General features: G+C 40.1%; 1 protein-coding gene across 1 annotated transcript in view; it reads left to right on the top strand.

Annotated features, from left to right (window-relative positions):
- Nucleotides 1-14,545, top strand: part of GMDS (GDP-mannose 4,6-dehydratase) — a 637,538-nt gene that overhangs the window by 504,055 nt on the left and 118,938 nt on the right. Inside the window, exon 8 of the mRNA XM_088024103.1 lies at nt 14,303-14,421. Within this exon, the coding sequence (XP_087880229.1) occupies nt 14,303-14,421 (119 nt within the window). The remainder of the gene's footprint in view (nt 1-14,302; nt 14,422-14,545) is intronic.

Raw genomic sequence — 14,545 nt, 5'->3', positions numbered from 1 at the left:
TGTGTTTTTTTGTATTCAGTCTCACACCACAGGCCCAACTTTCAGTAATTGTCTCCTATCTTGTATGAAAGTACACAAGTGCTCGGAGAAAGAGTTCCTAAGATCCCAGCACTGTTTACTGCTGTGAGTAAGATCATTTAAAAAACAAAACAAAACCTTTTTTTTTTCATTCCTTCAGCCTTAACCTCCACCTCTAGTAGCACTATGAGGAGCTAAGTCAGGTGAGAAGCAGGCAGTTCTGTGATGCCTGGTTTCGTTCTCCTACAGACCCTCCAAACTGGCAGGTGGGGTGCTGGGGAAGAGTGGATGTCTCAGCTAAAGTAGATTGGAATTTCAGCAGGTGGCGCTGTTTCCTCCAAGCGAGCAGGACATGTATGCCCCCCCACCCCCACCCCAGCCAAGAGGCACTGTTCACCGTTACTAGCAAATATCCAGTACTTGTCCTTTTTTCTCAATGGTCCTAGCAAAGTTTTGAACCAATCTGATATAGAGTTGGAGACAAAAGTGAGTCATGCAAACTGACAAACTGGTTCTCATTGCTTTGTAGGTCATCATGCCAGCAGGATGACTGGGATGTTCCCTCGAGGGTAAACCTGCAGTCCATTTCACTGTTGGAAATACAATGCTTGATTTTTTTTTTCCATCCCTGTTTATTCTGGAGTCAGTCACACATAGGCAACCTATCTGAAAGAAAAAAGAAAGGCAGGAACAATTGTGTAACTGTCATTACAGCCAAGCATGTTCATTCTCTCACTGACCAAGCTCTTTAATGTCTGTGGACACATGCTTCTGGAGGCCTAACCAGATAGTGAGGACAGTGCACTGGGAGTAGAGGATTTATCACTTGGCAGCCGGTTTACTTGTAGGGAGACACTGGGAATTTATCTCCATGCCCTTGGAGAATTGCTTTACTGAATGTCTCTCTTAAAGACTTAATTCACTGATTCTTCAGCCCACTTATTACATAGTCTTCTCACTAGACTTTGTACTGAGTTTGTTCTTTTTTAATTTTGTGCAAGAGGATTTATTCCAGAAGACACCCCCTGAATGATGGAGCTGGCCTAATGGGAAAGGACTCCTTATTTTATCGTCAGGTCTGTGGATGACCCAATGGCCCACCGTTAGCAACGTCTTAGAATATGTCCTAAAGCTCTGATGGCACAGATCACCCTCACCCACTTTAGTTTTTCCCTCTATGATTTTAGAAAGAATTTAGTAGAAATGGGAACTGAACATTTGCTCATTTTCAAGAGCAAAGTATGCTGCAAAATATTCTGCCTGCACACATCTTAGTCCTTTAAAATTACCAGCTTCTTAAATTAATGTTCAATAACATTGCTTTTAAAACAAAATTTACAATATTACCTAGTGTCTCCTGGTGAAGAAAAAAGACTTCCAGGAACACATTTAAAATTTAGTTTGGAAATGTTATCAGTTTGAGGTTTTCTAAATACCATTTAACTCTTCGTAAGTGCAACAAAATGGAAACACTATCATGTTCTTTGAAAAAGTGTAATAGGAATGTGAATGTGAGGGGTTTTGGTACATTCCATTTTGAAGACCCAGTACATTGCACATCTTCCTAGGAAGGTTCAAATCGTGAAGTTAGCATCTGCTTTTGTAAACACTGCTCCCAAAGTGCTCTTTCTCTGAAAGTTGGAGACTGAAAGAATGAAGCACAGATCCTCTCCAGGCCAAGAGTTGCGTCATAAGCCCTTCGTGATCAATAAGAACATTGTGGTGGTTATTTCATAGCTGATTAACTTATATGTCTACAAGCCAACACTTGACTTGAAAGGCTGGTCTGGTTTCTCGCGGTGCAAGCGTGGCCTTTACTAGCCTGTCCTGGCACCGAGTTCTGGGACTGCTCTTTCCTGACCGCAACCAGGGTACAGCCCTGCAGTTTCGTAGTGAGTAACCTATCAGCTGGAACCTGCACTTCTGTGAAAGGGCATTTTGTCTTGTAGGGCAGTACCACGAAGGCAAGATAATTAGTGTGAGGGAGGGAAAAAACAGAATCGAAAACCGCATCAGATACCTGGTTGTGGACTCTCCACCTTTGAAGAGACAGAAAATGTGGTGGCTTTATTTTTTTTAATAACTAGGATAAATGCAAACCATTACAGGTAATTGAGCATTTAATGATGAGATGATGCAGAAAGACATAACTTAATAAAAATTATCCGTTTCTCAATTCCTTGTTGAAATACACTGTGTTTCTTGGCTTTTCTGTATTTGGTTTATATGGTATTGTATTTTAATTCATGTCAGGATCTTAGAACTTCCTCTTAAGAGTTTTTGTATTCTTCCTTGCAAACTTTCTGTTTCATTTTTAGGGAACTGGAATCCTTACATCTTGTAGTTGAAGTATAGTTTTATTGTGCTCAACATTACTTTTAATTTCACCAGTTGTGGGGTAAATAAACCATTGTGTACTTGGGGAAAAAAATTGGCAGAAAAGCAGAATATGTTAAAGACTCTTGCTTTTCATTGCTAGTGAGATTTCTCAACTGGAGCTTCTCTGTTTTATTTTGCCCCTGGCTAACATCTAAAGATCAGTAATAAAGTTCTATGCAAATACTTTCATGTATTTAAAGAACAATATTTTGACACTCATTGACACAAGCAAAAAATACAACACTAAATTAGTGTTCAGGAAAACAATGAAGACATTGTTCATTCATATGAAATGAATGTGAAAAATGTTGTGTTATATTAACAGAAAAGATTGCTCCTCAGCTCTTGACCTTTAGTGTTTGCTAAATGACATTACTTATGGTGTTGTGTAGTAATAGACAATTTTTTATTGTTAATAACGGATCTCGAGCAGTCACTGATACTTGTTAGGCTACTGGAAATTTTAGTCACCAAAAATAAATGTTTATTCTCCAGGGTGGTAATTTGAGGTAAGCTTTGTTAAAGATTTTTTAAAAATGTTCTTTGGACAGTTTGGAATTTCCAAATACTTGATAAGTTAAATATTTTGAAAATGTTAATTCAATGTATTAAAGGCTTATTTTTCTAGATTTCATCTAGATTTATAAATACTCCCCCAAAAAATCTCCTGTCACCATCTAGGTGTTTTCAAAATAATTGAACTTTTAGGAGCTCTCTTGATTTTTTTTTTTATTTGGAGAACACAAAGAGGCTTTTTGTTCAATTTTCAGTAGTGTGGAGGGGACCTTTTTGGAGGGGAAGTTGTCCCTAAATTATTGCTTCTTATATATAGTAGAATTTCTTTCCTCCTATATCACTAGGCTCCAATATTGCTGCTATAATAAATGTTGTCTTAAATGTAATGCTTCCCTTTTCTTCTCTTTCAATCAAGGACATTACAGAGTCAGCATCGAGGAAATAATTATGATAACAGAAACGTTATGCTCATGGATAAGACCAAGTCCATAAGGGTAATTTGACCTCCCAGAAGAACAACATTGTTGATGTTGGGATATTTTTATATTTAGCAACCAAAAATTAAAGGCATAATGATTAAGTCTAAATCCATTCAAATATAGTTTTAAGAGTATTGAGTGGGAGAGTGACTTAATTTGAAATCCTGATTTTTGTGAATGAGGACATTGTGGGGAAACACATTTGAAATGAGTTTAAATGAACAAGTTAAATGGGACACTAATTCCCATTTAGAAATATGGTACATCTGTCCTAGCCTGCAGTCTTTAGGGGAGCTCAAGCCTGAGCAGTGAACAGTGTTCGCTGGGATTAAAAAACAGACTAAGAATTCTCTGGATCTCTCCTACTCCTCTCCTGTGCAGTAATTGTCTCCTCTTTGTGCTCCTATACCTCCTTTCCTGCTAGCATTTATCTCATTGGCCTTTTGTTATTTTGGTTGCTGTCGGGCACTTGGCAGTCTTCTGTGTGGATTCTAAGATCTCTAATGGTGCCTTATCACCTTTGGAACTGCCTTCTCACACTGAGTACAGAGCCGGATACATGATTGGTCCCACGAACTCAGACTCAGCAAAGTTCTGAAAGTCTTGTTCCATCTGCAGCTGTCATCATCTGAATTTATTGGCACAAGGAGCAGGAACCAACTCAGAGAAATTCAAGTAAAAAGGGATTTATCATGAAGAGTGTCGGGATACTTTACAGGAACTGGGAAGTGAAATCTGCTTTCCTGTTTGTCTGTGCATCTCTCCCCTCACTGCCCCCCAAGCCTTGTAGTCTGTCTTTTCCCACTCCTCTACCCAAATATGTCTCAGTGCTCGGCTCTGCTTCTTCTGTAGGCCTCCCCTTGGCTTCAGCGGGGCTGGCTGACTCTGTGTGGCAGTCATCCAGCCCCAGTGTTCAGTGCTGTACTGCTCATTCAGTCTCTGGGTCTCTTATACAGACTCTTTTGAGACTGACTGACCCAGAATATGTCAGGTCTCCATCCATGATAAGAGAGTTGGAAAGGAGGGCAGGTATAGAGACAGGTCACCTGGCTTAAATATGGCTGCCTGATTCACTCCCTCAACAAGAGCTGTGGGTAAGGATATCTTGCTTAGGAGAAAGGTTTTAGAAAGTTTCCATGCCTAGTGTCTTCTGGCTACTACCTGGAGTTTATGTCTCAGAAGTTCTTTCTTAAATCAAATGTCGAACTTTTAAAACACTTTTCGTATATAAATGTTGGCAATCCATAAGTCAGGCACAGCATCTACCTTGTTTATCCCTCCCTGATATACAGTCAGAGTCTAGCAGAGTGCCTGGCATCTGGCGCGCAAATTTTCCGTGAATATTGACTAACAGTATGAGGTAAGCCCACAGAAGTCCATGCAGCTATTCCTAACAACCATTTCTAATAAAATTTTTACATGAAAATGCATGTTCGCCTAATGCACTAAAAAGAATACTAAAAGAGGAACTGAGGGTCTACTCCCAGCTCTGGTACTAACTAGGTATGTGACTTTAAGCCAGTCACATGGTCTCCCTGGTTTCAGTTGCTTCACCTCTAAAATGAATTGAATTGGATGAGAACATCTCTGCAGCCCCTTCCAGCTATAAAATTCTATGGCTCTGACTAACAGAATCAGGATTAAGTTCACTCCACCCTTTCAGTCTTCCCTCCCCATGCCATATATGGGAGTAAGAATTTGATCATGGAGAGAAACTAGATCCTCCCAGGCACCAATAACCTTCACAGGCTACATAATTATCGTTGTCATCATCATCATCATGATAAATAATAGTCTTTAAACACTCACTGTATCCCAGGCACTGTTCCAGGCACTTTACCTATATTAACCTATTTAATCCTAAAAACTGCCCTGTGAGGTAAGTACTGTTACTGTTCTCATTTGTCTGAGGAACTGGAAGATTAAGGAACTTGCCAGAAGTTACCAGGTTAAGTCCTGGAGCTGGGGTTTAAACACAGGTGGTCCAATTCCAAGTTTGAGCTCCAGCCACGACAAGCAGTGTTTCTCAGTGTGGTCCCCAGATAAGCAGCCTCAGCTTAGCCCTGGAACTTCTTAGAAATACAATCTTCAGGTCCCACCCCAGGGCTATTGAGTGAGAAACTCTTGGGCTGAAGGAAGCCAGCAATCTGTGTTTTAATCTTACGGATGATTCTAATGCACACTAAAATTTGAGAGTTCCTGCTTCTTCTCTTCAACACTGCCTTTCAACATACCTGTAAGTGGTTCTCTAAGTATTTACTCCCCAGGTATGCTAATTGGGGAATAAATACCTAGAAATGTGGTATTGTTGTGCATTTGTATGTGGACAAGGCATACATTCAAATATAGGTGATCATAAGTTAGGAGCTAGTTATACTGCTTTTCAAGTTCTCTGTCTCCTAGTTGCCATGACTGATGAAATCAGTACAGGAAAAGTCAGGCGGTGGAGACAATTACAAAGGAGGGAGGAGAGGAAGATTATTCCTCCATCTCTGCTGCAGAGATGAGGAGGCCTCCTCCATGAAGCCCTAATACAATCTTTGACAGGTAGAGCAAACAGAATTAGGGCAGTGCATCACATAGTATGTGGACTCTCCTTCCCTACAAGAGGGCGACTGACTCTTCAGCCCTGACCCGTCCCATGCAGGGTCCACTAGCTGCATGTGTTTACTGAGCACTCACAAGGTGCTCAGTCTGAACTGAGATGGGCTATAATTGCAAACTACACGCTGGACTTCAAAGACTTAGTGCACAGAAAAATAATGTAGACTATCTTGATGATATTTTCTATTGAAATGATACCGTACTTTATATATTGGGTTAAATAAAACATTGAAATTAGTTTTACCTTTTTACTTTTTTAATGTGGCTACTTGAAATTTTTAAATTCAATAGGTGGCTTGCATTGTATTTCTATTGGGCAACATTGTTTTAGACTAAGCTTGTAAAGTCCTATCTACATCTCCCTTAGTTCATATAATATAGTGTGTCTATAGTTTTGATTTACTGGTAACCATGATTATCAAACCTGGAACTGAGAGAGAGCTATGGCAATGCTAGGACCTGTTATTCAGGGAGCCCGGAACCAGCCCAGAAGTGGGATTCCAAAGGTCAGAGTCAGACTGAGAGGCAGAACCAGGTGGTCAGGACGGGCTTGAGGGATAAGGTCACAGGAAAGTCAGAGCTGGCTTCCCAAGAACATGTTTCGGCCAGGAACCATGAGCAGGGAGATGGACAATCAGGTGGTCATGAGTATAAAGTAACTTCCTGCTGCATGCCCACAGCTTTTATATTGTTCCTGCCGAGCCAGGAACTAATTCTAGAATGGCTTACCTGGGTATGCGAGTGGGAACAGGTAATTGGAAACACCTGGTTGAGGTAGGTGGCTGGGCACGCTCCAGGAAACAACCACTTCTGGGAAGTATGTTGTGACAGTAATGGTGTGAGGGCCAAGTTAGAGCATTTGTTAAATTACAGTGACCTGAAAGTGAGTTTCCATATTCCAGGTGTTAGTCTGCGAATTACTGTTGCCCTCATATAAACCTAATGCTGCACGATGTTAAAGATAGACAGAGCTCTCTGTATAGAAACTACAGGCTGATGCAGTAATGCTTATATCAAAGGCAAACATAGTCATTTCATTACTATATTGAAACAATCAGTTTATGTTATAGTCATCACAAGATAGCCCTTTGCAATAGATTTTTTCTAGAGATGGCTGCAATAATCCCCCCCATTTGGCAGGCCCATTTGCTCCGTGACTCTACCACTCTTCTCACAAAGGGGGAGGTCTCTTTCCCCTTTGTTGAAATTTGGGCTGACCCTATAACCAGCCATATGTAGAGGAAGTGACTCTGCCCTTGCAGCTTCTGCAAATAAGCTTGAGCTAGATGATGAGAGACCACAGGGTTGGGGGACACGTGAAGGAGAACTGAAGTACATTTAGCACCAAGGGACCCAGACCTGTGAGGGGGGCCATTCAGATCACCTCAGCCACAGGGAGCAGAGATGAGCCATCTGCCCCGAGCCCTCCTAAATTCCTAGCTCACAGAATCCTGAGCAATAAAAAGGTTTAAACCACTAAGTTTTAGGATGGCTTATTAAGCAGCATTAGACAAGTGGATTTATTTATATGTGGATTTTTCATTAAAGCCTTTTCATATATTATATGGTCACATAATTTTGGGATGTACATAATTGCTTAAAATAATTCCTTATGCACTCACTCAGAATATGTTATGCTAAACATACATACAAGCTGTAGATTTTGCTCAAATTAATTTTCAGTCCTAAACGGCCACAAAATGGTATTACAGAGGAAAGGAGACCATCTTTATGGATACCCGCGTCCATACTGCTGAGTGGCAAGGAGATGCTGCTGAAGGAGGAGCCGGTTTTACCATCTGTGCCATAGCCTCCTAACTGAGAGACAATGCAGGCTATGATCTGGGGGAGGGGCAGAGAGGAGGTAGTACTGCACACAGCTCCATAGCAGCCTGGTGATTGACAGACTATTCTGTGAGCCACACGAACATGCAAGGGCTGATAAAGGAAGGCAGCCTTGTCCTGGGGCAGAGAATGTAGGGGGTTTGATGAGAGGGTTTTGAGAGAAGTTTGAAATGCAGCAGCAGGCCGCCCTCAGTGTGTTTTCCTGTGCCTCCTCATACGATTCTTCAGCAACTATCCCACCTTGTTCAAATAGTATTAATAATTGGAAAGGCACCATCCCAGGATCTATACCAGAGGTGGGAGTGAAGAAAGGATTGCAAGGAGAAGAAAAGGAGCAAAACAGATGAATAGCCCATATTCTAAAGAATATTATTCAAAGAAAAATACATCACAGTAGCTCAGTTCATTGTCCTCCATAGATTTCAGAAAATTATAGGCAACATGTTTGTGTTCAGTTTGCTAAAAACTATTACAGTCCATGGGCCAGTTGACTGTGCTTGTAAATAATGTTTTATTGAAACACATCCGTGCCCATTTGTTTCTGCTCTGTCTGTGGCTCTTCTTGCACCACACAGCAGTGTTGAGTACTTGTGTCAGGAACCTAAAATATTTACTACCTTGCCCTTTAAGAAAAAGTTAGCTGACCCCTGACTTAAAGAAAATAAATGAAAGAGTGAAGCTGGAAATAATCAGGAAAGATATGGAAGAGAAAAAGAAAATCAGTCCAGAAACTGAAGCCACCTTAGCAACGGAATTTAAAATAAATGTTACTGAAAACAATCAGTGTCAGGAAGAAACCACATAAAATAATATGGAAAAGACCAAGCGTGAAAATGATTAGATAGGGTATAATAGGCATAGAAGACAGAAGAAAAGAGATACAACATGAGCATAATTGGTGCGCCTGAAAAAGAAATGGAACAAATATAAGAGTGAAAAATACTCAAAGATTCATAGAAGAAATAAATACATAACTTGAATCTGCATATGGTATCCCAGAAAAATTGATTTCAGAATGATTAACGCAAAACTAGGAGCTTTTACGTTTTCAGTTCTCATCCAGGGATGAGAAAAACTAACCCTCAGCCTTGGAATTTGTAGATCGGTGTAAGTGGTTGGAATGAAAGCAGAAAGGGCAAGGCAGATTTTGACACAGCCTTTTTCTTGTGGTGCATCAACCTAGAATAATAGGTTCACAGCAAAAGTAAGAAGAGCTCTATTGCTTTCTAAATTGTGTTCTGTTGTTTTTGTTGTTTTTATTTATTATCTAACGATTCTTTTCCTCTTCAGTAACTTAGTATCTTAAAAATGTCTGAAGGCCTCTTTATCAAAGGAATCCACAAACCACAGTATTTTTGTCCATGAAGAAAACTAATAGATTGAGAAGTCCTTAAGGCCAGCCTCTGGTTTTATACTAGATGATTTTCTTGATATCATTTTATTTATATAATCATGTAGTACCTGTTTCCCAACTATGTCATAGTAGGAGGGAATCTCCCATGCTAACCCTCAGACCTACTGATGTGAGTACCGCAAAGCATAAGGCCTGACCTAGCACAAGACTACTTGAAGTCCTGACCCAAACTGTGAATACCAGGCTGTTATCATGAAAACAGCTACTGAACAAGGTTTAAAGACAAAATATATGTGAATGGAGCCCCAGTTGGCATTTTTTTAATTAGGAATTTAAATATCCATTTGTTCAAATTCCTATGATTTTTATTAGCATTATTTCATAGACTTTCTCCCCTGGAAAAAAAAATATATATATATATATATTTAGTTCTGTTTTAAGATTATTTTATGACAGTAGCACATAAAGCACAAAGCACAGGACTAAAAAAGCAGCAGTCAAATAAATATAGTTAAACATAACCTTGATTAACAAATCTTGTTATTCATGGATGACAGCTCAGTTAATAAGTGTTTGTGGCTTGGATACTGAACCGGAGGTTAATGGCGAGGTGGAAGCAATTGTAGAATCCAGATTTTTAAGACAAACACACATCACACCCCAAAAGGCATGCATGGAATCAGGTGTAGTTAGTCAGCTGTGGTGATGTACTTTGGGTGTTCTCCTTCACTGGTCCAGCTGTGAACAGCCTCCAGAGCTACCAAATCAAGGAAAGAGGAATGATCCTTCACTGCCTACTTCCGCGTTCATGACTTGAATGGCCAAAGAGTAGATTGTGGGAGGCAGTGTTTTCGCTCAAATTTTCTACAGTTTTATTTTGACTTCTCTAAGTCAGATTTACAGAACTGATAGCTTCTATCTGTAATTATACAGCTACAAGATAACGCATGTCCAAATTTAACTAATGCTTATCATCTACATTCTGCCTTCAGATGTCAATGGTATGGCATCAGATTTCTTTTCTACTTCATGTACCTTAAAAGCAAAATGAATGTGAGACATGATTTGAAGACTGCACTCTTCATTTGCTGTTAAGGGACATTTTTATGTCAAAGAATCTGAAGCCTTGGTACATTCCTTAACTGATTGTCTTTCCTCCCTGTGGGATGGATTAAAAAGCAGGAGATTTTTTTTGTTTGCACTGGTGATCAGGTCACGGCTGAAAGTAAATAAGTATCTGAGGAAGTGGATAAGTCAGTCATATCCTTAAAGGGCACTGAAAGAATGTGGGAAGACTCTCTTTTTTCTCCTTCATTCCTTGAGAGACAAAGAGAGAGGATTGACATCTAAAACATGTAACCTCAAAATTTTTTCTATAGTCGGAAGCCAAAGCCGAGTGGTGATTTGATCACAGATTGTGGCCTGGCTGTGTCATGGGTCATATGTTCAGCATGTGAACAGGAAGGTGAGAAGTGGTGAGCTTTTGCCTCAGTTGTGCCATCCATCAGAGAATAAATGGACCAAATCAACGTGTGCAGCTGTATAAGGAGGTGAATGGCTGAGTACTTCTCACACAGGGGCCTTTGTGTCCTGGACATGATCTAGCATTATGATGGGATGCACTGGGCCTCGGCTTTGTGGCAAATTACTAACCCATTATCACACCAGAACACAAGATCATTTATCTTCTAATCCAGAATGTCACCTGTTCTTCATTTACCAGTCAATAACCATTAATTATGCTCAGTGGAAATTTAAACAAAGCCCTTTCCCTCTGTTAAAACCAGTAAACTATTCAGTAATAACAAATAAATCTGGAGTTGTATATCCTTTCCCTTCCCATTCCCAGACTGGAGTCTGGTACAATATGAACTTTAGAGGAAATGCCTAGAAATTGATAGGTCAAAGGCCGCAGATAGTCTGATGGAAAAGAAAAGAGCAGATTCTTGGCACTCACTTTAGTGAAAGTGAGAGGCTCCTACTGATCCCAAGATTCCTGTCAGGGAACAAAACAAGTACCAGGGAACTTGCCCAGTGTTTAAAGTAATCCACCATTAACCAGTAATCATATTTTCTCCTTTTATTTTTAGCAAGCCCTTGCTTTCTTTCACATGACTAAAAATATAATTCTTTTCAAAACCATTCTAGCACAACATAGTGTTTCAAAAGAAATAAAATAAGCTAAGCAGTCCTGAAAGACCTATTTTAAATGTTATTTTTAGAATGGAAATTTGAGTACAACACATGTAAGTGTATACACAAATCCCTCAGGAAAATGTTCAAATAGGAATTCTAGCCAGAAGCATAATTTAGTTTTTCCTAAAAACTTTGAAAGTATTTTTGAGGAAAGCCAAAACAAGTGTGTGTGCGCGCGCATGTGTGTGCGTGTATGCACTCAGGGGAGGTGGGAGGGTCAGCTTAGCTGGGGAAGGGTGGCCAAAGGGCAGGCTCAGTCCCAGTGAAGTCAACCATACTGTGTGCCATTGGTCACATGGAAACTCAGTGAGATAATATGAATTCATTCCAAGGACTAGACCTGGGGCTCTTGTGTGGGATCTGGAAGGAGAGGTCAGAGTTTCCAGACAGAGGAGAGAAGAGGGCATTCTAGGCCACGGGAACTGCACGTGCAAGACACAGAGACACAAGGAGCTAGCCCCCCCACTGGGCCTCTGATAATGCACATGTGCCTCGGTGCCCATAACAAAAGACACCTCTGTGGGGACCTTAACAACAGACGGTGCTGGGCACAGAGCTTGGCCAGCAGAGCTGGGCTGCATTTCAGACCCCACTCCTCCTCTCAGCCCACAGCATTTTTAATAGTGTGAAATGGCCCTGAGGTCTCAGAGGTACAAAGATTTTGGAGACTCTGTGCTGCGTGGACTATCCCAATAAAGAGAACATCTTGCGTTTTGTGCCTTTTAAAAATGGATCAAGTTTTATTATTAATACTAATCTAACTAGTGTGAATTTTTAAAGTGTAGTGACTAAATTCATCATCTGTGATATCTTAATGCAAAATGACACTTGGAGGTATTTCATGAATGCCAGCAAAACTGTCTCCTAGCCAAGACACTTTCATTGGTTACTTCTCAGTGTGTCACTGACCTGAAGCTACTGCCATTGTCCCACCCAGTGGTGCCCACCTCCAAGGCACATAAAACCGCCAAAAGTCTCATCCTCCGTAGAACAAAAATAGGATTGAAAAGTCTTATAATAGACCAAAAATACAAAATATTCACAAGAAATAACTTCAAGTAAAAGATAAATATCTATTTTTTTTATTTTTTAGAAGGATGCCACAAATTCAAATGAATAAAGAGGAATTAAACTTTTTTGGGTTGTATCCTCTGAGAAAAAAGAAGCTGCTCCATTGGCTTCAGCAACTTATTTTTCAGCTTATCCAATAGCAATGAGGGAGACACCAACCAGCACAGTTTCCTTTAAATGTTAGAACCAGAGTGTAATACACATAATATTGGGGACTGTGTTCTAATGAAGTGTCTATTATTTTTACCTATTTTATTTTGAAAAGTGGGTGAGAATGATAAAAAAACATTTGTCATTGTTGTTGGCTTGGATTTTCTTAAAGAGGCATACTGCAGTCACACACGAGCTATACTTTTGTGTTTTTTAATCTGCGCCTTCAATCTGTGTAACAAAATCATTAAAATTAATGTACAGTTCCAACTGTCAAAACAATAGGCCTGTGTGTGGCTGATAAAAGTTGTTATAACCGAGTGGAGCAGGGCCGTGACTGTTGCTACCAGTTTGTGTCTGAGATGCACCGCTGCACTGTTGCCCAACTAGACTTCTTGTTCCTGTTGAAAAAGTACACCGGTGTGATGCACGCACTGAGCACTTGACCTTGAAACATGTCCTGATGAATCCTGAACTCTGGTGCATTCTTATTGCCACTCAAATAACTTTTTAGAAGTGGCAGTACTGTTCGTTACATAATTGTTTTCCCTTTAATGATTCCTGACTTACTTGGCTTTTTGATGTCAACACGCTGGAAAATTTCCAACTTTATTGTTAGGAAATTTGGTTCCATTTTTGAGGAAGCTCATCTGTCTTTAAATCACTTTTTCTTACCCTCTGTCCATGATATCAAGGAAAATTGGGCGATTCTTTTTAAACTCTTCTTTTCTTTAAATATACTATAGAAAGTTTCTTTGCCACAAATGCCCTTGAACATCTTGTTCCTTTAAATTATAGCCCAAGGACCTGCTGTGTGAGAATCAGGATGCCTAAAACATGTCCTTCCAGTCTGAGTCTGAACTTCTGTGTCCCAGGCATCTGTGCTAAGATGTTCCCTTGATGATTCTGATGCACATTAAAGTTTGAGAACCACTACTGTGATGTTGAGAATAGTGTGTTAAATTCATGGTCATTTTCTAGCTGTGCATGTCAGAGTATTAAAACAAGGTGGCCTTAGATTGAGGTGACTTTTAATGCCTTAACAGTCTATGTAGGTGAACCAAAACCTAAGCCAGAGTCAATGCACTCAAATCCAACAAAATGAACCTTAAGAACAACGAGTCACAAACAGCTACCTCTGCATTTTCAAATAAGGCAACTGTGTAAACTATAGTCAGTCACAAAATTTGTTTACTTTGCTTCAGTGTCTACTCTATGAAAACCCTGCTCCTAGTTTCTGTTGGTGTAGTGCTCCTAATCACCCTTGGTTTAGTGCTGCCTTATTCGAATTGATGTATGCTCCAATAAACTCTTGGCAAAAAAAAAGAAAAGAAAAAGAAAAAATTTAATGTGCCTCAGTTTTCCTTTTAGCAATGTCCATCTCCAATTATTTTTTTTTACAGATTTATTTATTCATTTTAGACAGAGAGAGTGCACATGTGGTTGTGGGGGAGGGCGTGCGAGGGAGAGGGAGAGAGAATTTAAGCAGACTGCACTCTGAGAGCAGAGCCCCGACATGGGACTTGATCTCAAGACCCTGTGATCATGACCTGAGCCAAAACCAAGAGTTGGTCGCTTAACCGACCATGCCTCCCAAGCGCCCCTCCACTTACATGTTTCTGATACCATTATGTTTCTCAAGTGACAGCTGGATGCACTTTGACTTGGATTTGCCTCTCTCTCTTTCTAGGCTATGTGGCTGATGTTGCAGAATGATGAGCCAGAGGATTTTGTCATAGCTACTGGGGAAGTCCATAGTGTTCGGGAATTTGTAGAGAAATCATTTTTGCACATTGGAAAAACCATCGTGTAAGTATGAATTGGTTTCTGGCCATTTATCAGACATTTGCTGGCAAGTTTGTATATGTGCTTGCTATTCCTCCTTGGTTTTGTCATTTTCCCCTTTTACTCTCTTGTAAAACAACATATGGAG

This window comes from Eumetopias jubatus, unplaced genomic scaffold, assembly GCF_037043125.1.
Source record: "Eumetopias jubatus isolate StellerSeaLion01/CBP00866 unplaced genomic scaffold, mEumJub1_p1.0 scaffold_6, whole genome shotgun sequence".
Lineage (NCBI taxonomy): Eukaryota > Metazoa > Chordata > Mammalia > Carnivora > Otariidae > Eumetopias > Eumetopias jubatus.
The sequence above is the reverse complement of the archived record's forward strand: the minus strand, read 5'-3'. Positions and strand labels throughout refer to the sequence as shown.